The following is a 23,710-nucleotide window of genomic DNA, read 5'->3' as shown; positions in this document are numbered from 1 at the left end:
ATAAATTTCAAGATGACATACCTTCCAGAGTGATATTAAAAGTACAATAAGCGACATTTCCTGCTGCGTCACTAGCAGTATATCGTATTGTTAATGACGTGTAAGTCTGCATCTCGAATCCTGGCTGACGATTGGACAACACACTGGCCACGCCTACATTGTCAGTGAATGTCGGCGGTGTCCACGTGACCTGCTTTTGAAGAGAGTCGGTCTTATCTGAGAATGACGCGGGACAACCTTGGACTGAGGGCGAGGTCACGTCTGGAATCAAATAAGACAATACAGTAAATCCTCTATTAAGTGGATCTCAATTAAGGGATTACCCTTCATGAGAGGACAAAAAGCCTGGTGCCGAGATTCGTCTTATGTTCACCTTAATTTTATAACGTACTTCTATTCAGTGAACTTGTCTACTGATTACGCGGACGCGAGCACGGAAATCAATTTTCTCTGGGTAATTTCTATTGCTAAAAACCTATATGAAGCGGACGCTGGAGTGAGTTTACCTTACGGCATTGGACGGTCGAAATAAAAACAGGGAAGACAGATTACAAACCGCCAACATTATAGTTGGTCACAGGATAGTTTGGTTAACAGTCTGCAATTTATTGAATAACTGTTCAATGTTAATCATTAATTTAAAATTGTACAATCGTAACAAACCTATATTATAAAGCGGAACATTTTCTAAGCAGAGACCAAGGAAGGTCTTGAGGGTGCCCGAGAAATAAAGACATTACGTCAGATTTTGGATGCGTAGATTATACTTGAAGTCATAAGAGTTAAGCTGAGGGAAATGTAATTAAGCGTTAATTGTAATAGCAAACGTAAAGACCTACTGTAAATGCCTGCTTAATACATTAATTCCTCCAATAATAGCACCGGTTTAAAACTTTGGTGGTTTTAAAACGCGACGATATACTTCCAACCATTCCGCGTATCGGGACAGCATGATGGATGGCTCTCTTTTAGTTTTTCTTTTTGCTTGTTCATTTGTTTGTTTGTTTGTGTGTTGAATTGTTCCCTTGTACTGCAAACTGATGATTTCTGATGTTTCATTTTTTATGCGCTCTAGTTTCTTATTAAACTTTATTTTTTCCCAAGAGGGCACGGTAACGAATCCTGAAATCTGATTGGTTCTTAGTGCGGTCCGGATTTTCCTATCTCTGACGACGGTCACTGTAACGGTGGGAAACCGCGCGGGTGAAATTGTCGTGTTGGTCAATTTCCCTGACTGAACCGGCGGTAATCGTCAATCTTTCGACCTTTTCACACTTCCATCGACGATTAATCAACGAAACTTTAGCTCTATTCACTTTTAAATGGTAAGGAAAGTCAGTGCAAGTATATTCAATGGAGTATTTTGAAGCTGTGAGAATTTGTTTCGTTGTTTGTAGCTCGGCGCTGTAATGGCGCTTAACCCTGTGTTTCTCTCGCCGCACAATTTTAAGCAAAAAAAGTCAATTTCAGTCGAGTTTGCCTCTTTGATCGTTGCTACGTATTTAAGAGAATTTCTGTGGAATACACCTAACGAATTCCCTCGCTTTCTGCTACTCGATTTAGTTGTTTTTAAGGTACAACACCTTACTTCAAACTTTGCTCGAAATTCCACACCGGGAAAACAATTTTGGAGAACTTAACTGGTGAACTAGATGCAACGAACATAAAGTAGTTCGAACTTTGTTCTTTAATACATCTTTCTTTTTCTAGTATCTGAGTTACTTGCTCGTTCACTCGTTAAATTTTTTGTGATGGTTTGTACACGACACGTAAGCCAATTCAATGACAAACTTAGGGAAACAAACCTGCTTGTAAGCCAATTTATCGTAGGAAAAAAATAAATGTTATTTGTCGGTTTAGGGTCGGTCCGTATAGTGAAAAACTGTGACCTCGGGCTTGAAACTGCTGCCTTCGGCCTGCTGCCTTGGCCTGCGGCCTCGGTCACAGTTTTTCACTATACGGACCTCCCAGCCGGCAAATAACATCTATATCTTTGTCGCTTTCTATACAATAACGGGGAGTCCCGCATTTGGTCACCCATGCTAAGTTAACCATCTTTTCAAAGCACTTACAAGTACGAGCTCAAAATAACTTTGCAATAACAGCTCACCATTCACAGAGATATGGAAGCTACAGCTTATCTGTGTTCCACTGTCACTTGTCCCCATCCACGTGACCCGGTGGTTACCAACAGGGAAGGGATAATTCTCATCATAGTTGCTAGGCGACACTGTCACGTTCTTCATGTTGGTTCGTGGAAGCTGCCACTTGAATCCAAGCACCACTGTGGACTTGTCGGGCTCAAGATCTTCTACTCTGTCGATTGGACACGCGATCCATGGATCCGTGTAAACTGTAAAATGAGACAGAAATGTGAGACGTCTAAGGAGAGTCTAAGGAATTTCGTCGACCTACATATAACCCTTGTGAACAATTTTTTTACTCTCTGCGACATCTGAAGTCAAAGTGCTATAACAACACAAAAAATAACTATTTGATTCAACTAGCTCTGTTTTCTTGGAGTGCGTGATTACCTCTGATACGGGGAATGAAGCAAGGTTTTGAATCAAAGGAATCAAAAATTGATGACAATAAATTAAAATGCTTTATTACTTACTTTACTTAAAATGCATTGAGTACGGTACACTGTTTATCTACAATATATTAAGCCCCAGCCAAACGATTGCAACATTTCAACGCAACATATCGCAACATTGGGGGTAACATGTTGCGTACGTTTGGCCACCCTGTTGCGACGTGTTGCGACATGTTGCGACATGTTGGGTGTTGTTTGCTAGAATTTGAAACTGGTCAAATTTTTCACGCAACATTCGTGCATGTTGCATGATGTTGTCGTCGTTTGGCCAGGTCCATCCCAATCTCGTTCCCAGAGTCTTCATTCCCCTTGACCAGCGGTCGGAAAACGAGAGCTCTGGGAGCAACCATTTTGAAATAACCGAATTCTGGTGATTCTGCCCACCCGGTTTCACTGCGCAGTCTGCATCTATGGCGCATGCCTGAAATGGTTGCTCCCAGAGCTCTCGTTTTCCGACCGCTGGTCAAGGGGAACGAAGGCTCTGGGAACGAGATTGGGTCTGTCCAACAGTGTTGCGCCCGGGCATGCGCACTAGTTCGATTTTCAATACCCAACACGTTGCAACATGGTGGCCAAACGCACGCAACATGTTGCACCCAACAATGTTGGGATATGTCGCGTTCAAATGTTGCGATCGTTTGACCGGGGCTTTCAAACGCTGGGCCAACAACTTTGGGATATGTCAGTGTGTTGAAATGTTGCGATCCTTTGGCCGGGGCTTTAATTTGAGTCTACTTCCTCTTAATATATATATTTACTAATTTACCTAGAGTACATAAATTAACTAAAACACATTTCCTACATATTTAATTACAATACATAACCCGAACCGTTCTCAAATAAACATCTTAATCAAATCAATTTTAATAAAGGAATCAAAATTTGAGGTTTTCTTGTGAGTGCTATTGTATTCGTTCCGAAATTGCGGCGTAAAAGTAAGCAGCGCACACGGCTAAACTGACCTCTGACACAAGACAGAGGAGCGATCTCCGTCCATGAAGTGTCATTTTGACATCCGGTATACCTGGGACCGCTTAGTTCATATCCATCATTGCAGTAGAAGACACATCGTGTACCGTACTCGACGTCTGTTTGTGAGCATGATGATGGGACCACTCCACCATTGTCAGGTACAGTCAGCTTTGGACACACGACCGCTGAGGAGAAATGAAAAGGGACAAAATAGCAACCACCACTTGCCTTGTAAAACGAAGCTTTTGTGTCATCAAATTTTCGCGTTTTTTGGCGATTTTCCGACAGAAAATACATGTAAGCATGAATAGAATTTGCGCTTACGTTTAATTTCTTTTTGTTTTTTTTATTTTTATTATTATTATTATTTATTTACTTTTTTTTTTTTGCTTTAATCATTTTTATCAGGACAACAGGTGAACAGAAATTTGCCCCGTGTAAAAATCCAAAATAAACTATTGTAAATACAGTGGAATCCCGATTCCTCGAACCCTCAGTTTTTCGAACCTCCCGATAACTCAAACCAAGAGTCATTTTCCCTCCTCAGTCGAACACTGCAATTTTACGCCCGATTTCTCGAGCCAATTTTCGTTTCCGTCGGAGGTTCGAAAAATCGGGATTCCACTGTAAGTTACTACAACGGTAAAACGAAAAATGAGACAAAAAAATGCCCCAGAAATTATCAATACAGCAATCTCAGACTATGTTCTGTTGGAATTAACTGTTTTCCGCCATTTTTAACGGGCATCAAATTTCACCAGTTTTGAGATGGTTCATCTGTTGAGGTTTACCGATGTTACGAACGCTTTTTATCAATATTTAACACTCTTTTCATCCCAGTAAAAAACAACGTAAGCTAAGCCCAGCAGACAGAAAATGTTTGCGAAAGCGTCCTATTAGGACGCTCTGGTTGCAATGCACCGTAGGAAAAAAAGATGGCGACTGGTACATCTACTCATAATTCGTAGCGCAAGAGAACTTAAACAACGCTCACAAAAACGTACAGAAAAGTTTTAAAATCTTCAAGCCTAGCATACACAGTGTCATTATCACAGGGACAACTATTGCAAAAATGTGGCTTTCGATTCTTTGTACTTTATGAGCTGAGTAAGGTTTGCATGGCATTGTGGTAAAATGTACAACCGCCATCTTTTTTCCTACGGAGTGATTGAGACGGCTCTCGTAGCCTTTGTTTCTACTATTCAGCGGCATGAATCTGCTCGCGTACGCAGGCAAAATTAAAAATTATCTTACTTCTAACAAGTATAGCACCTACGTTTACAATAAGGTACAGTTCCTTGCCATAATCCATCGATCTGACAGGTTACGGATAGATCTCCGCCCGCGATGTTGTGTCCAGCAACACATCCGTATGTACAGACAGTATTACGTTTGATATTTGCACGTTCATCTGTGCAGGTTGCTGGGGTGATCAGACCACGGAATGGAGCTTCCAACGCGGGGCAATAAATCTCTGTGGTACAAACGTTCTTCGCATTATAAATATCCAACCAGTAATAACATAACTAGAATAATAACAGGAGGATGCATCATGTTGGTTTTTTGAAGAAGCTAAAATTTAAACTAGGGAGCCACGCATTACAATATTTCGCCAGGTCCGAAGTCCAAACCCAAGTCTCAGTGATGCCGGAGAGGGGGGCTTCGTGTGGTTTCATCAACCGTGACTTCAAGAAGGAATGGCCGAATAAGTCGAAACGTAAATAAGAATCTATGGTTTACATGATTCCGAGACAAAATGAAGGTGTACCTTCACATCCTCTGTCGTCGTCCATGAGTCGATATCCAGTCGGGCAGGTACAGTAATATCCACCTTCATAATTGGTACATTTATGGTCACAGCCACCTTTGTCTGTATCACATTCATTGATGTCTAAAATGACAGTAGAACCTACTGTTAACACCCTTGCTTTATCGTCATAACTTCCTTACTGAAATCTAAGACATGAATAACATACTATGGATTGCCAGAAAAAGTGAATCCGTAGAACAATCTCTATTGACGGTAGACGAAAGAGAGACATAGGGTCTTCCTAAAGTTTCATGTGAGGTAGTAATAAAGAACCACCTAGAACTTGTAACTTAACTTTCTAGAGCAGAACGTAGTTAAGAGATCAGAATTGGGTTATTCTGTTGCCCACCTGCGCCAGCTGAGAAACGTTTCTCTCATCTGGCGGCCCAAGGTCTTTTCTCTTCACAAAACATGGCGTGTTTCTTACCTTCACAGCCCATTTTGTCAGCTTTAAGTTTAAATCCTGCTCTGCAATCGCAGTTGAAGCTTCCTGCAGTGTTGTTACAAACCTGTTCACATCCCGCGTTATTCAGGTTACATTCGTTGTAATCTAAAAATGCGAAATAAACTCGTGAGCAAAGTTGAGGATTAAATGCGCTGGTTAAGATAGAGTTAACCGGTTTTCGTTGTTGTATCTAAAAAAAAAACATTTCATAAAAATACACCAAACTTTTATCAGGGCTGGGTTCACCACAATCAATTCTAATTTTGCGTTCGCTTAAGATATATCTTGAGATATATCTTAGTTATTTTTTTCCTTGTCATTTAACTGTTATGTTAACGTTTACATCCGATTTTTAATTTCTTTGACTAATTCTTGTTAAATAAATATATTTATGTTCAAACCGACGTATCCTTTCTGAAAAAGAAAAAAAAAACGTTTCCATTCGAAAACAAGAGCGCAGGCGCTCCAAAACTATAACTTAATTGTCGACACACAAATGGGAACAAGTCCCCTGGACTGGCCCTAGGACAACTCCTTTGAAGAGTTTACAGTAGGGACTGGTCACTTGGACTTCTCACACCAGAAGTTCACACGGAGGGTTTTGAGGGACAAGTCGCGGTGTGACTGTCGTTAGCTGATTTAATTTCAGAAGATTTGCAACGTGCATCCAAAAGCACTGCCGTCGCCAACATACAAAAAGGTACAGAAACATGAGCTAACCTTGCTAAGGTGCAAAAAGATCTAAAAACAGGAATTAATCTTGGCAACGTGAAAAAAGGCATGTTAAAGAACTGTTTGGACTAATAACTCTGAATATAACTACAAAACTACAAACCCCCAAAACGAAAATCAAAACACGTGTAATTTTCTTGGGAAAATGTCACGTGATGTCACTTAAACCGGATATAAATAAACCGGAAACGAAGCGGTAGCCACACTCGGGCACTAGTCCCTTCCATTCAAACCAGTTTGAGTTCGCGAGATTTTTGACAAAAGGGTGAAGGTCGCGAAGCTACTTGTTCTCGCGACTTGTTGCAGGGACTAGTCTTGGGAACTTGTCTTCTCATGTGTTCCAACCTTTAAGCTTGTTGCCAAGAAGATACGCCCCGTTACTTGGCAACCACTGAATCTAATGACAACGGCGTGTGCTCACAATTCGTGCGATTGGAATTTCAGGCTCTAGCTGTGATATTCAGCAAAAAGAAACTTCTGTTGGTGACTCTGAAATGAACTTAATTGCATAACGTTCAGCCTACTGTTGTTGCTACTTACCTTCACAGACAAGTTCGCTGTTCTCTTTAAGCTCGTATCCCTGTTTACATCGGCAATGATAGCTACCCGGCGTGTTAATACACAAACCATTTACAATATCACAACCGCCATTGTTCACATTGCATTCGTCCTTATCTAAGGACAGCAGATAAAAATTGTCATTTAAAAGATGTGTAGGCAAATTTACTTCAAAATGACTAGTATGCACCCGACTTTTGTGAAAGTTGTACTCGATAGTTAATAATAAAATAAATAAAATAAGTTCAATACAACAATATTCTAACATGGCTTCGAGGCTTTCAGGAAAAACTTTTATATTTGGTGGTGTTTTCTTTGTACCCAATTCAAGTGTCCTTTGGAAATTGAGGGAGAAAAGAAACTTAAAGATTTTTATTTTTCAATTTTGTCCTGAAAGCCTCGGAGCCATGTTAGGATATTGGGACATCGAACGTAGTCTATTATCCTTAACCCAAAAGTGCAACTATTATAAAAAGAAAATCAAATAAATGCTTAAAAGAAATAAGAAGACAAAACTGGGTGAGTTCGGCTTCCTTTTCAAGCAGCACATGATAATCAGCCACTTCCGAATTTTAAAAGATCAAGAGGGAAGAACTTCAACCGCTACACCCATTGTCAGTATTTGAAAGTTCATACTGATACCATTGCTCGACGCTTTTTGGCCACTCTTGCTGCTGTTTTCATAAATAGTTAAAGCAAGACTATAGAAGGACAACAACATCTAACGCCTTTTTTTTAGTCCCAGTGGTAAAACTAGTTTTTACTCACCCATACACGTCTTGGCGTCATAAGCAAGAGTGTAACCAGGCCAGCAGCCGCACTTGACTTTCAGGTTACACAGGTTATAACAAACCTGTTCACAGCCACCATTATCAAGCTGACACAGATCTGCAAAGGCGCCTAAATTGGAAAAATAATCACAGTTTAGTCCGAACGCTAAAATGAAAACTCCTGTTGTTGATTATTTGACCGAGAGATATGGATGTACTGACTCTTAAAAAAACTGTACCTGAACTAATCGTATCTATACCTATTTGGATGTAATCGCTGCGCAATCACGTGGGTGCCCAATTACAGGTATCCAATAACAGTTTTTTTTTTTTAATTGGATACTTTTAATTGGATACTGACGCCATTCGTAGGTCAATTACGTGCGCTTTATTGGCTGCTTAATTCCTTCTTAATATTTCCTACATTTAAAGTGAGTGAGTAAGTGCTAGGTTTAGATGTTTAAACAATGCGGTGGTCGAAAAAGTGTTCAATGGATCAGAACTGGACAGAGCAGAATGGGTAGCATTAACTTCATCAAAGCGTGTTCAGGGAGCCAGTGAGGGTACTTTCAAAAACTCCTATTTTCATTGATGAGTTTCTCCTCTCTTAAGCCTTGAGCAGGCTAGATTTAATACTCACCGACTCTGGAGTAAACTGTCACCTCACACATGGTCAGAATTCCTTCTCCAAACATCTGCACTGACACGTATCGCCCTGGGATTGGTGGATCGCACTGAACTCTCAGAGCTTGTCCCTGGCCCACAGTCCTCACGCGATCGTGGCACGTTGGGTTCCGTAGGTTGTCTTTGTTGACACCAACCCTTACGTCAAAGTTCGTCAGTCTTTCGAAATATTCATAGCGATTTACGATCATCACATCTGGTTAAAAACAACGATAGTGTAGATGAAACAGGTTTTGTCTATATAGGGCAGATTCAAACAAGTTTCCTGTAACCCAGAGTGAAACCATCAAGGACTGTTGCAGATGGAGATCAGTGACATTTAAATTTTTCGGTCAATCATAAAGTAGATCGTGGAACAGAATGGATGTCACAAATGAAAAGAGCGCGCGGAGTAAGATGGCCTATTTGGAGAATTGGATTACAAAGCTGTATGGCAATGCTTTTCGATTAAGCCTCTATTGAAAGGGTTTAAAAGGAACTGAGAGCTGTATGTAATCTCTGTTGTCAGTTAAACCTTTCAGGGCGAGTTCTCAGCTATCAGTTAATATTCTTCAGCTTTCAGTGAATTTTATAGATCTCAGATCTCAGTCATCAGTTTAAAGAAAGACGTTTTATCTCTCGGCTGACAATATCTCTCATCTATCGATCCGTTAAACCACATCCAGACCCTCTCAACATTTCTGAAACCTTCAAATCCTCATAAGAATGTTCTAGTCTCAGAATTGGTAATGTTATTATTTTATCGCGCTATTCCCTTTCCCGGCATCCTGATTTCGAACCACGATCATTTTCAAACGAGTCAGGGATTTCGAGTGTTGCGTAGTACTATTTCGTGACGGCTCGGTTTGTTGTCACACCTATGTCACACACCTGTAACGATGTACTCCTGTCCGAGATCAACTCTCCACCACGGTTTGGTTTCTCTTTTGGTATGTGTGCAAGTCTTGTCTCTGTAGAAAATTGAATAATTTTCATCCACAGCTCGGCTGCTGAACCCGTTGTGATCAGTGCTTGACTGTTCCGTTGTCTTCTTGAAAGCTAGATCTAAAAGAAAATTACATTTGACGCTGTCATTCAGTCAACTGCACAAGTTTATTGAATCTTACACAGTTGCATCCCATCAACTCCATTTGCTATTGGCTAGGTTTACTGTCTTCACTGTATACAGTGCATAATCACGATCTTCACTTTCAGCTAACAGTTACTGGATGATACCCTCCTTGTGAACCATGCTACGTATTGAAGAAGTATCATCCTATTATGGCAGAGGGCAAAACGCTTATGAGTTGCACCAAACTCATGGTGACGGAATAAGTGTCTCGTCATTTTGATACTTACTTCTGGCAAACTTGCTACAGATACTTATGCCTAATTCATCCAACACCTCAAAGCGCTGATCCAGTCTTGCTTGATCAAAATATGTACACTTGTCAAGATGTACGTTCGGGTCGGCTGTGGGTAAGAAATACAGGTGAAATATTTGGTTTTGGGGTAATTTAAGACCGCGAAAGAAATGAACGAAAAGGCGCAATGGAACGCAAAAAAGACGAAGGTCAACCACGCAGTTGAACAACAATAGAACAACAAGTCCGTGATTGTTTTGGAAAGAACAAATTTGGTAGTAAATTACGGAAAGGAAATGTTTATAAACCAGCTAGCAGAAAAGACTGATCAACGTACTTGGAATAAAACTAAACAAGAGATGTTCCTTGTTTAGAGAGGAGTCACTATTTTCGCACTTGCTGCTTAACACTATTTCTTCACTGTCAGCTGGAATCATTGTCTGAAAAAAAGAAAGATTACATGAGTTTGCACCTGTCTCACTCAGCCTAAAGAGACATCAAGGAACAGAACGATCACATTTTTGATATGCGATGCCAATAAATCAATACGTGAAAATAATTTTATACAAGGGGCCATTAATTAAAATAAAGCTAAAATGATCTCAGTGCCAACATCAGGTATATCTAACGGCAAGAGTCTGGAATATCTAACGGAAAGAGAAGGTAAGCCAATTACTGCTAATCTTATGGTCAAAGCTGAATCTCAATCTGAACAAGAAAATCTACCTCGCGAAGGCAGAGGTGTCGCTCTATAAATAATTTTGTGTTGAATTAGAATCATTTATTTGACAGCCCCATATAGCTTAGGTAATATATGAAGTCGATTGTCAGTTTCGCATTTAAAGCTCGTGATAACTGCTCGCAAAATATTATTTCGTAATTAAAGAACTGTTCACCAAAAGCTGTGAGTCGTTACCATAACGAGTTCACTTTGTTTCTTGTGTTACAAAAGAAAAGCACGATGTTGTTCCAAAAATCCCTTTTCTCGAGAAATCTCAAAACTACACGGTACACTCACTTCTGATTTCGTATTGACACACTTTTTACTTCCCACGTGTTGTAGTGACCCTCCAGCAGTGAAACTGAACTGATGTCCACCACATGACGAGTATAAACCAAGCCCTGTACCATCTGCCGCTGCTCCTATTGGCTGCACACATTTTCCACTCTTAGTGTGTTTCAGATTGCCATTTTCCAGGACAAATTCTAATCTGTTAAACAGAGAGGTCTATTTATTTCATTTTGGCATGGGAGACGAAAACATAGGAGGTACAGATTTGTTCTTACTCAAGAAGTGTCTTTCAACAGTCGATTAGTACAAATGCACAACAGTATGAAAAAAGAAATTTACGGAAAATAAAAGAAACGTATTTCTGCGTAAAGCTGCTGAACAAACTTTACGCCAGTTTAGCTTGCTTGTAAAAGTTGGTCTTCGCTGTCGGATGTCATTTTAAACTGGTGTAAAGGTAGCTTAAAATGGATGAGCTTGATTTAAGTTTCTTTACGCGCAATGTAGAGTTTTGGTAAAGTTGCGCTTTACTAGAAAAAACGCAAAGTTACATTTTTGTAAACTTAGTGCAAATGTGGTCGGACACAATTTCGCTTGTTTACGTTTTCCGTAAAAGTTGTGCTAAGCTGTACTTTAGTTTACGCAAAACACGAAAACATTCGTAAAACTAGCGCAAATTGTGTATTCTCTTTTAAACGTAAGCTTACCATCCAGAAACGTTTTCCTCATAAATTTTTGAAACTTTTAAACAGCCAGATAAACTTACATCTAGACACCACTTCATGACTCAAAATAGGCAATCTCACTACAACTTTTCACGCTCTTTGCAGCTCCGGTATTCGTTATGCAAAGATCGTATTGTACCATCTAACCGGGTGATCAGTTCTCCTGTTCGAATTCTTGCTCAATAATCACAGACTACTTGTTTTACCTGCTCTCACTACATCCGCTATGTATGAGTAACTTGGTGCCTTCTGCTACATTGTTCCCTCCCCCCTGTGGGTGAATACACTTCAAGGAACCGAGATGAACCAAAGAACCAGGACCATTCAGGCTTGTCGTACCTGAGGACAAAATACAAATTGCTGTAAGGTCAGTTCCCTACATGAATGGAGATATTTCGTGTAGTAAACTCATCAACGCGTTTGACCCGGTTAATACTATAACATAGCAGAGGCGACCAGACGCGAAGCGATCAAACACAAGTAACAAACTCACAGGGAAGCAAGAATTTTCTGAAAACTACTAAACGTTTCAAATAAAAAAGGCAAAACAAACCACGAGACGGCAACTGGTGTTTCATAGATGTATGTCTTCGAAGCGACACACATTTTGCCGTTTAACTCACCGACCGTCCAACACTGGTCAGCCCTCCTTCTCTTGATGGATCTGACCGCCAAGTCACACTGGAAATTCTGATCATCCTGCCTCGGGTCACATTTGGTTTGTATCAGCTTTGAACCCTTGGAAGCTCCATTTGTATCGATGCACAACTGGGACCACGAGTTCTAAGAATCAAAACAAAGTCTAGTGAACCAAAAACTTGAGATGTGCGGTTCCCGTCACTTTTTTAAGACGTTTTCTTAAGGTTTCTAAAGACGACTGCAATCAACTGTTTGTACACTTGACGTTACCCTGAGTAATGTTTCGGGCAGCTTGCTCCCTCTTCATTTTTTTCGTCATTGCGAGAAAAGTGACGTTTTCGATGATACTAATTGGTGTAACATCCCCGGGCAACTGGTTAAAATGAACTCGCAGCGTTGCCGCAATCACTACGAAAAGTAGAAATTGAACCCGCGTTTGCCTTATTGAATCCAAATTAGAGACCTTTAGATCCACGTTTATCGCAAACGTCTAACAAACAGGCTAGGAAATTGCTTATTGGCCCAAAAGTTATAACCAGTTTGTAAGAAAAGAGTTACTGTATTCGATTTCAGCATTTGCACATGGCATGAAATAAAATTCAAGGCAATGAAGCTTGAGGTAAATGACTTACGTGAAAATTGAAAACGCGAGTCGAAAACCTCAAACGTTAAGTCTAGCTCTGGTCACGTGACCCCTAACCGGTCGCCGTTTACGGTAAACGTGGATCTAAAAGTTCTGCGTGACTTGTCCATTTCAGGGGTCAGTGTTATACTGAGCAATTTTTTGTGTAGTTTGGGTTGCAAATTGCTATTAGCAATTGCTATCAGCTCACTAGGATAATTATAACCGTTTATAAATTTTATAAATCGAATGTGGTTTAGCGTTGTCTAAACTCTTATCGACAAAGAGCACAATATCAAAGTCAAAGAAAATGTCTTTTTTCAGAGCGCGAGCTGAAAAAGGCATTGCGTGACAATTGACGCGAGCAGCGTTGTCTGGACTCTTATTGACAACGGCAAATTAGCCAATCAGGTTGCGAGATTAGTAGCAATTGTGTTAAAATAAAGCTTAGTCTTGTGTTTTGTTCTGGATAATTGTAACTAGATTGAAGTTTACCTCGAGTAATTTGTAAGACGCGTATAATGATAAAACAAGCTGCCTAAAAATATAAACTCTGTTGAAGGTATAAGGCAAATATCCAATGGCCGACGCCAACCTTGAGGACTCTCTAATATTGCGCTTGGATTCTCTTTATGTTTCCTTAGTTTTGCACAGTCCTTGCAGTGTAAATCTTGTTTTCGTAAATATGAAGGTAATGAAGAGTCTCGTCAAAATATTAATAGACTCGGGGGCAACCCAATCTTTACTCCAACGAAAAAAGGAGCTGGCAGAGTATTTTCTTCTTGCGCACGCTTTCACTTAGATGCAAGTCAATTTTTATCCAACCTACCATAACTTGTCCTTTCAGGGTATAAGCCCAATTCTGTTTCTCATCAGTATCATTACAACCTGTTACTCTAATAAGAGCGCCGTCTTCCTTAGAGTCCACGTACAAACAGGGTCCGCGCCTGGTATCCGTCGCGGACTGCTGATTCTCTATCAAGAATATTTCTACAACACAAGCCGAGAATGATAACAGTTATTGCTGAACCAGTAATAATAACACACAACTGAAACAACAGAAAAAGCGCGGAACAAACTCGATTGAATCGAATGTACCGTAAATCGAGATACTGAACGCATGAAAGGAGGCAGCATGGCCGAGTGGTCAGCGCGTCGGACTCGTAATTCAGCGGTCCTGGGTTCGAGTCCCACTCTGACCGTACCACTGCCTGGATTTGTTGTTTCACTGTAGCCCCGAGTTCAAATCCTAGGCCACGCTTGTAAAGAGCCAACTTGTTATCTTAACAATGTTGTGTTCAATTTGAATTACTTGTTTCAGTTGTTTGGTCGGGCCCACTAGCCTTCGTGCTATAAACACTGCCGAAGGTACATAAAGGTTATATATTTTTTATATTTTTATTTTTAAAGTACGCTTATAGCAGAACAGATACAAGAGATTTGTGCGTAATTTCTTAAACTCATCCAGCATCTTGTAAAAAGAAACCGTCTGTATGACCAAAGTTTGCCCAGTTGTAAAATGTTTTTCATTGAAATCAATAATTGTACAATTATCCTGCTTCATCTTGGGGAATATCGATTAATATAGCCTTCCGCCTCGTGGGTCCGGGCCAACTATCAAGTGATATTTCGAGAGCTTTAATTTCGCACGATAATTGTCTACTGCTATGTACGACGGTTGTCTGTTACATTTTGTTTAATCTTGTACCTGACATTTCAAAGTCAGCAAAGGGATTTGGATTGTCGTAGTAATTTTTCTCAGTGTCTGTAGCACCCTTGTTATTCATTTTGTCCTTGTACCACTCAGTTGCAGTATCTGCCCCAGTCTTCAGACTGCCAACCGGATCATTCAGGTTGAAATTAACAGCTAGGTAAAGACGTTTCCCAAATATGACGAGGTCCACGGCTGCGTTGAAAATGACGTTGCTGTGTGCTCCGTTCGCGTACGCTGCCAGACCAAACTCGAACTTGATGCTGTGTTCAAATGAAAAATAAATAATTGAGGATTCACTGTGAATAGTAGCCAGCTGCGTAGCTGACAGGATTCGCGAGCGAGTGAGCTCTGGCGGCGAATCCCGCCAGCTACATAGGCTATGTGAATAGATACATTTGCTCAAAGGATAGAGACGTCTATTTAACAATTAGACCCGTAGCCCTTGAGGGCGAAGGGTCTAATTGTTTTAGTATCACCCAACTAGTCGGACAGAACAGGCAATAATAAAGTTAGCAAATGCAAGTTGAAGAAATATTTGTTTGGGAATAAAACGAAAGAAAGCGTCACGCTCGATTGCGCCAATTTCGCTACTCGAGGACTATTACTAATAGTCTTTTACTAGCGTAGCCAATTAAAATGCAGGATTTGCATTAGTCCGCTAGTTGGGTGATACTAAAATAAGGTATCCTATCATTGGGTAAGAGTTAATGCGAATTTTGATCTTACCAGGTCGTCATAAATTATTATCTGTACTTGAAGGCTAAGGCGTAAAAGAACTTGTTTAGCAAACGAGCTGTTCCAGATGGAGGAAGTAAATGTGGATTTTGCTCCACCTGAAACCAATCGAGCTGCGCATGCCCCTATCACCAAGACGTCTGCGCCAGAGAGCTGCAACGACTGATTTAGAAATTTACTTGAACAGAGCCGAGCTCAGTTGTTTCATGCAGTTTCGCAAGATAAGGATATGCTATTGCCTGAGAGCTAATATCGGCATAAATATTTGAGTTCTCAACGACAAAGGTACGACAGACGAGCTGGGCCTCATATCAGGACGACTCTCGTCTGACTTTAAAGATGATTTCTAGTCTGTACTGCGCACTCCCGAGGATTTGTTTGTGTTTTTTGTTTTGTTTTATGTAAGACATCACAAAATCGATGTAAACATTTCGCGGCAACTACTTACAAGAAGTAAATTCAAAGTTTCAAAACAACCGCCGTTATGGATGCGAGGCGGTCGAAGTGTCATGCTTCGTTCTTTCTCATATCACTTGATGAAACAACTTCGCAGTTGCAAAAATCAATGAAGCTGTTGGAAAAAGAATTTGAAGGGCGTCAAAGATGAGGTATGCGGTTCGTAATGAATAACATCGATTCGCATTCCGTCGAGTGAGATTTATAACGTTTATAAACATTAGGGTGCTGAGACCGCCCAGTATGGACTGGAAATCATCTTTAAGAAACGAATTTCCTCTCGCATGTTCGTTGTTTTTTGTTGTTGTTGTTGTTTGTTTGTTTGTTTGTTTGTTTGTTTGTTTTTTCATTCTCCAGTGATTGAAAGGATCAAAACAAGCTCCACACGTCTTCCCGTTACTGAAATATCCACAACATATAGACTCTGAAAAGTGTGACTGGTATCAATCCTCCAATCCAAATGCTTTGCCTTACTTGTTCGCTGAACCAACCGACCGGCCGGTTCAGTTGTTTGTTGTCCTGTTTGTGTTTACGCGTTATCATATTAAGGTCATACAAAAAGCGCTTAATGCTCAGCAGTATTGAACAAGTGCAATCCCTTCCTTACCTGTAAACTCTAAACAACTGGGTCAGGACAAAGTTAATAGCCTGGCTGACCCAGTTGGTGGCCATCTCGGTTAACTTTAGAAAGCCAACAGCAACATCCAGTAGGTTACACAGACCTTTGCCGATATGTTCAACGAACTTGCACGATCCCTCGCAAAGACTAGCCACAGCTGGTAACAAAAATTAATTCCATGAGTTATATAGCTTAGGTAAAGTCGGTGTCGGACCGATTGCCGGTCCATACCATCCTGAACAGCTTATCCGGTTTCTGTAGCATGAAGAGACTACAAGTATTTTCACTCTAACCGCCGCTCCCCCCCCCCCCCACCCTCTCCCCACCTCCCAGCATGAAATTTACCAGTACCCACTTATACACCTGGGGTAATGTGGGAGTTAAGATTCTTGCTCAGGAACATAGCGCAGAGAGCCCGGCCAGGCTCGTATTCCGAAAGGTATATGTATAGAAGGAATGAATGCCAAGTAAGCAGCCTTCAGAATCAAGGGTTAATTACTAAACAGCTTCCTGTAAATGCAGCGTAATGTGCGCCTAAATATCAGCGAATGCTCCCATTGCATTAATTCCAAGCAACATACTGACCGTCGCACCCTCCTCCCACAAGACCCTCGCATATAATTTTGCTGATAAATCGACGTCGACGAATATGAAGTGCAAAGTTCTCATTGCGCATGTCTTGAAGTTCTCGTCTCTTTCTCCAGCCCTTGAAAAATTTCTTGATCGCTTTGCCAACCTGTTAAAAATAATACAAGAATTCAACATTTACTTTCCCATTTATCTGAGACAGATCGCAGGGAGGGGAGGTTTCGAAATGGCGACAGATATGCTTGTGGTAGTATTTAGCTGGTGTTGAAAGTCTTGTTATATGTTACCACGAAGAGTGTTTCATTTTCCATTTACACAGTTGCTTCACAATAATCTAGAGATAAACAAGAACATTTTACAGGGGCGTGGCTTTTGGTCGTTGAGTGTCACTTGTCCCTAAGCCATGCCCCAAGGGAAGCATTTCGTTTCCTGAAAGGGTTTTTTTTTTTTTTTTTTTTTTTTTTTTTTTTTTTTTTTCAAGCCTGTCTAAAACCATATTTCCTTACCGGAGCCAAAGCTTTGCCGATCTTTTTTACAGTCCCCGTGATCCATTGTCCTAAAGAAATTCAGTAACGAAAACGTCAAATGGAGCAGAATATTCCAAAAGCCTGGTTTCTATACGATCAATTCGATCACCACGATCGCTCCAGAAAAAGCTGAGCAATCAATTAAGACTACCAGCTTTTCATACGGTCGCATGATAATTGCTTTAGACTGATAAGAAAATACCTAATTTCTAGAACCTTGATCAAGCAAGGACGCGCTGTTTTCTGGTCTCTTCAAAGTTGTTTCCAAATGATTGCAACGGTCTTTGAGATGAAACTGAAGTCTATTTAAGTGATCGTTATTGTAATGAACGCTGAAGAGTTGTTTCCATAGCAACGCAACGATGTCGCTGAACTTTTTTTCAGCGAAGGTAGTAATCATCCGGGCAACCATCTGGAACCCTGCCTGGTAGAAATACTTTAAACTTTACTCAATGGAACGTTAACAGAACTCAGTGTAACAGTTTCCTTGTTATTCACTTTTCATCATTCTAGCAAAATCTTATTTAGTGATATTCATTTGCAATTTGTTAGATTTTATATGCTATATTTTAAAATAATCTCTAACAACCCTTACCAACAGAATTGACTACGCCTCCAATCCATTTGCCAGCCTTGTCCAAGAATCCTTTACAATTTCGTTCCGCTTGAGCACATTTAAGTTTTCTACAGTTATCACATTTGAGTGACATCTTTCTCTTACAGTTTTCCTTTTCCCTGATGACGGCCTCTCTTGCATCAGCAAGCTTCTTTTGCGCCTCATCAAAAGCACCTTTTACAGCCTTGGCTGCAGCGTCTAAAGCCTTGGAAAGAGTGATTAGCAAGTTGAGGAAATTATTTTTTTATATATGTCTTGCGTCATAGCTAATAAACAGCTAACAAAAACATACAACAAAGAACTTTGTCAGGTTTAAGTATATATATGTATGTAGCTGATTGTTTCAGGGAGTTTGATTGGTTGGTTGGTTGGTGCACAACTCTTCCGCACCTCGTGACCTTTCTCGTTCCGTGTGTAGGAAAAAAAAAGTGTTTTAAAAAGATGTTGTCGTGTACTCAAATTTAAGGTACAAAATTACATTCTCTTCGCGGTTTTGTGCTGTACTAAACTATTATTTCAGCCTTAGCAGTAAGCTATTGTTTCAAGCCTATTAGCTTATTATCGATGTGTTAAGTTGCATCATATTTGAAAAATTGACGCTTCGTTCGTGATCCTTTTTCTCAAAGCAACTTGATTAAAGACTAACTTGGATGAAATTTTCGAAGGCTTATTCGAGTTCAGTGTAATACTCTCTGGCCTTAACAATAAGGAAAAGAGAGGCATCCATTTTATGGTCAATTGACACCTGTCAAAACAAGGTCTCCGCTGACCAGGATCACGTGACTATACTGCGAGCTCAAGTTTTGAGGTTATCGAGGTCACGTGTTCTTTTTTAGTTAACCCCTGACCAAGTACCTTAACTTAGTGTAATCAGGGGCCCGTTTCTCGAAAGCCCCGGAAACTTTTCGGGCCCGAAAAGCCATAGCAAAATTTCGAACCGTACGATTACAGAGCTGTTTTATTCACATATTCTTAACATGAGCAGAAGTGCCCTTCATACAAGAAGTTTCAGGCGTATACACTTCTCCGTTTTTAGATACAGATGAACTAAAAATGGCTTTACAGGCCCGAAAAGTTTCCGGGGCTTTCGAGAAACGGGCCCCAGGGCCGGGTTTTTCGGAACAGGGGCCCGTTTCTCGAAAGCCCCGGCAACTTTTCGGGCCCGCAAAGGCATGTTTTGTTAATTGGTATTTAAAGACAGAGGGGTGTATACGGCTGAAACTTCTTGAATGAAGAGAAACTCTGCTCATATTAAGAATGTGTGCATAAAAGAGCTCTGAAGTCATAAGGTTTAAGATTTTGCTTCTGTTTTTTGGGTGCGAAAACTTTTCGGGACCTTCGAGAAACGGGCCCCTGAGCCGGTTAACGCTAACCCAGGATTAGATATAAGGATTTGATATTATTCAAACTCTTAAGGCCAAACAATATAAGCAGAAAACCTCCCCGTCGAGTTAAAAAAAAAACCCTAAATCAAAACTCTCAGTTAACCTGGGTTAGCTTAATCAGGTTTTAAACGAGCTCCGCTTTTAGGCTTGGCAAAATCTATATATTAAGCCTAGTGCGCGTTATTTAAGCTATTTTATATGTCGTTTGTTTATGTCGTTATGATTCTAGTTTAAACTAGGCTTTATATTAAATTTCTTACGTCGTTTATTCCGCTCAAGTCCACTGTAACTCTGACGTAAAACTGTGCGCCTATGAAGGTCGTGCTGTAACTTGCTGAAACAAACAACTCAGCCCTTATGAGTTCCAGGAAGTTCCCTTGGATTAGCAACTCCATTTGAGTCATTGTCAGATTCAATCGGCAGTATGTGGAGATTCCAAGCAGATTTGTATACCCCTCAATATACGCCTGTGTGAAAAAAAAAGCTCGATACAGTCACATTGTTAACTTTGTTAAGCAATCAGATTAAAACAGTTTCATATCATACGACTTATATAATCACTGTTTTACGTAACAGGCACGTAGGGAATAAGATAAGTCACCTCGATGAAGATTGGGGTCTGTCTGGCATCGACATAGAACCAAGGTCCCAGGTCTTTCTCTGTCGGGCTACGGACAATCTCTGCAATGTCTAAAATCTTAACTGGATCCGGCTTCAAGTCCACGAAAATTGCCTGGAAAAAAATATCCCTGTATTACGAGACAGGCTAATCAACAGCTGCTGTGGCTAATTATATATCAAGCTATTTGTTTCCAGGTTTCAGAAGCGAAGGTACGATAGTGGCTGGTGAGGGCATCACTGATGGGAAAGGCGGGGATGCTCGTGCAGATTTGGGTGTCACCTAGTGTTTTCAGCCGCCCTATTGTTTGCACCCATCAAGGAATACGTATCTGTTGGGGTTGTAGGGGAAGCAATATAAAAGCCGTCATATACTGCATTGGTGACTTAACTAGCGACCGGGTACCTAAGGAGAGACTGGGCACCAGTAGGTTAAATCACGTTTTTCTCAAAATCTACCCGTATGACTACACCTCAACATTCATGCAAAGTAGGATAAAAATCTGTAAGACAGATTTTGCGAAGAAATCTGTCTTATAGAGAAAGGGAAAGAATCTTGGAACATGTTTCAAAAGAGTTGGAAGTTGGGTTGTTATAATCCATCAAAACTGTAGTAAGCCACCTTAAGTCAGTAGTTTTTCTAACCTCATCTGATAACTTGACATGCGCGTAGATCTCCCATCCCAGAATATTGACTGTTCCTTTGATCATGAAGCCCTTGTAGATGTAGGGGCCACCAGCGATACGTAAATCAAAGGCATCTTCAGCGTATGAGCCCTGCAATAACATGGACATCAACCTGATTTAATATAAAGTACATCCTTCGTACATGTAAGCCTTTATGGCTATTTAAGAAAGGTCATCGTTATTATATAATAGCTCCATACACCATAATAAATTGTTAAATATACTCAACTGTTATTTTTTTCCTCGAGACTTCTAAATAACTTAACCTTTTTTTTTTTGTTTTGCTTCTTTTTTTATCTGAGGAGTCAGAGTATCAGGACGACGATATTTTCAAGTGCGCTTTTTCAATGTAATTCATTTACAGTCAACACTGATTAAGGGTATATATAAGTAAAAAAGGAGGGCGGGAGTTTTGTTCGACAAGTGCCGCAACACTTACCGCAGCGCCTTCTGGGAAGCCCGTCTGTGCTATTGGAGGCGGAAGTGGGAAAGTGAATCCCAGAAGTCGAATAATCTTCCCAAGAGTCAATGCAGTCATGTCGGCGTAAAAGAACTGCGGTGTTCCAACACCAAAATAGCCACTGCCTCCAAAACAATGACCCTAAGAACAACAGGGATAATAGACATTAACTTGTAGTGGAGGAATACAAGTATAGGTTTGGAGAAGTCATAATTCCACTGACTAAATTAAAATTTGGAAACTGTTACAAAACTTCTATAGATCTGAAAATATCCACAGAGAAGAGAAACCAGAATGACTCTCATTATGTAGTGCAGAATAAGAGCAAGAAATATCAAACCACGTATTACTTTATGGCAAATGTATCGAATTATTATAGAAAGCTTGAGCTTTGGGCAAATCTAAAACTCACATCGTTATTAAAGTCTGCCGGTATTAGACAGTCGTATCCAAATTCTACTCGCATTCCAAACTGCACACCAGTGATGGGTATAGGCGCTCCGACTTTGTACGTCAACCTGTTTTTTTTACAACGGAAATTAGCTGAAGATACAACAGTTCAGATTTAAGAAGAAAATCCTAAATACTGAGCGAACTATGGACTTAAAACGAGCTACGAACGTTTGTCGTGAACAACGGAATTGAAACAGGGAAAGAAAGAGACTTCACTGATAGAATAAATAATAATGTTTCTATGTACTTGGGATTGTTGTCACTGATTTCAAAATGTTCCCTGAAATTTTAATGCTCTCGCTTCTTAAAAACGCAGGAAATTTTGTAAACAATGATGGGGCAAAAAGAGATTCATAAACCATTGCCTGTTGTTGCTGTTTTCTTGTTATGTTTGGCGAAACACTAATTATTTGGCTTGGCGAAGCACTAATCATTTAGTCCCAAGGGGAGATTAGTTTTAATCCCATAAATGTTGAGGTTTACCAAACGAATCACAGCATAGCATGCTAATCTAGACAAACGGTTTTTACAAACGGTGACTGTTTCACTTCGTTTTCACCAATTTGGGGGTGTTGTACAAATAAAAAACGAATTTAATTCTTTGGAATCCATACATTGTAGGACCTCTAGAGTCATATGTAACCTCCCGCGCGACATGCCCTCTGAGGATGTAAGAAAAACAGCTAACTGGGACTCTTTATTCGACACTTATAAGGTCAAAATAGCCACCTTAACTTATAATATCTACAACCGCATAACTCCATCATGCTTGGAACATTTAATCCAAAGGAAAGAGTCTACGTATGACCTCCGTCATAAACATCGTGTTGGCGTACAACGTTTTGAAACTTATTATATGAAAAACTCTATTTCTCAAAGAGGATCCATTGTTTGGAATATTTTAGAACCATACGCTGCCAGCGCTAGGGACTACGCCAAAAGGGCAAAAAAGTCTCACGCCCTCAGAAACTTGAACTTTAATGAAGAGTCACCGCAAATGGGCCGTCCCCAAATTGACAGGGATTTCGTCTTTTATTAAATTTATTCATATCTTTTATTGTAAATATCTTTCTTTTTATTGTCTACATTCAGTTTTAATAATTTTTTAATAATTTTTAATTTTTTATTATTTTATTAACATTTTTTGCACGGCCCCATAAGCTATATTAGCTTTAAAACCCACCGTGTTTAAATATAAGATGTTGTTGTTGTTGTTGTTGTTCATGGTGCTTTTAAGTGCTCTAGAAATGATTAACTGCGTTTATTCTTACCCAAGGAAAATGTTTCCTATACCAAGGAATGGTATGAAGTACGCCCTTCGCCAAATTCCGCGCATACCCAGTTTGCCACCCACTACCTGTTCCGTGAAATCGTATTCCAACACACCAAACAAGAACAGTTCACTATTAGGAGCCTTGATACCGTCACGATAGATGTCACCGTTCACCGGGACCTTGATGTCTGCACGGAATCCTATCTTGATATGAGTATTTGTATCGTTCCAGTCAGCCTGAACAGAGAGTGTAAAGAGTCATTTAGAACAAAAATAAAAAGAGCCATATATGTCCATAATTCTAAGAGCTGTCAACGACAATAAATTTTTCCGACGTTCACACTGTTCACTGGCCATTGTGAAATGATTTGTCTTCCATAAAAATGGTCTCTGTCTTTTAAAGTTCGAGTTGCCAATGGAAAGATCTAAAATCCTTTTATGATGATGATGATGATTATTATTTAGTTGTTGTTGTTGTTGTTAGCTGCGTAGCTTAATTAATCGATTAATCAAAACTGTAACAAAATTCTCGAACGTGATTGGCTATCAGCAGCCCGATTTGAGCATTAATTGGACAGTGTATACGCGTCATGCTTGTAATTAGACAGTACGCGTCCTTTTGCGCGCGCTGTTGCGGTGCACGTTTTTGAGTAAACTGCTGTGTTTTTCACCAT

General features: G+C 40.1%; 1 protein-coding gene and 1 long non-coding RNA gene across 2 annotated transcripts in view; one reads left to right on the top strand and one right to left on the bottom strand.

The window, feature by feature from the left end:
• Positions 1-23,710, top strand: part of LOC149098203 (uncharacterized) — a 443,460-nt gene that overhangs the window by 299,448 nt on the left and 120,302 nt on the right. The window lies entirely within an intron of this gene.
• The window catches only part of LOC110040865 (uncharacterized), a 43,424-nt gene that overhangs the window by 6,494 nt on the left and 13,220 nt on the right, over positions 1-23,710 (bottom strand). The window contains exons 13-39 of the mRNA XM_089277308.1: positions 23,035-23,273; positions 21,723-21,828; positions 21,290-21,451; positions 20,809-20,940; positions 20,147-20,278; positions 19,806-20,012; positions 18,140-18,365; positions 17,524-17,573; positions 17,015-17,165; positions 16,418-16,586; positions 14,614-14,879; positions 13,735-13,895; positions 12,268-12,427; positions 11,851-11,983; positions 10,929-11,121; positions 10,248-10,350; positions 9,906-10,019; positions 9,438-9,611; positions 8,524-8,763; positions 7,882-8,013; positions 7,096-7,230; positions 5,806-5,928; positions 5,337-5,459; positions 4,845-5,042; positions 3,559-3,753; positions 2,111-2,353; positions 22-261 (exon numbers count right to left, since the gene is read on the bottom strand). Of these exons, the coding sequence (XP_089133434.1) occupies positions 22-261; positions 2,111-2,353; positions 3,559-3,753; positions 4,845-5,042; positions 5,337-5,459; positions 5,806-5,928; positions 7,096-7,230; positions 7,882-8,013; positions 8,524-8,763; positions 9,438-9,611; positions 9,906-10,019; positions 10,248-10,350; positions 10,929-11,121; positions 11,851-11,983; positions 12,268-12,427; positions 13,735-13,895; positions 14,614-14,879; positions 16,418-16,586; positions 17,015-17,165; positions 17,524-17,573; positions 18,140-18,365; positions 19,806-20,012; positions 20,147-20,278; positions 20,809-20,940; positions 21,290-21,451; positions 21,723-21,828; positions 23,035-23,273 (4,507 nt within the window). The remainder of the gene's footprint in view (positions 1-21; positions 262-2,110; positions 2,354-3,558; positions 3,754-4,844; positions 5,043-5,336; positions 5,460-5,805; positions 5,929-7,095; positions 7,231-7,881; positions 8,014-8,523; positions 8,764-9,437; positions 9,612-9,905; positions 10,020-10,247; positions 10,351-10,928; positions 11,122-11,850; positions 11,984-12,267; positions 12,428-13,734; positions 13,896-14,613; positions 14,880-16,417; positions 16,587-17,014; positions 17,166-17,523; positions 17,574-18,139; positions 18,366-19,805; positions 20,013-20,146; positions 20,279-20,808; positions 20,941-21,289; positions 21,452-21,722; positions 21,829-23,034; positions 23,274-23,710) is intronic.

This window comes from Orbicella faveolata, unplaced genomic scaffold, assembly GCF_042242905.1.
Source record: "Orbicella faveolata isolate gen_17 unplaced genomic scaffold, um_ofav_v1 contig_46, whole genome shotgun sequence".
Lineage (NCBI taxonomy): Eukaryota > Metazoa > Cnidaria > Anthozoa > Scleractinia > Merulinidae > Orbicella > Orbicella faveolata.
Note: the sequence above shows the minus strand (reverse complement) of the source record. Positions and strands in the feature narration are given on the sequence as shown.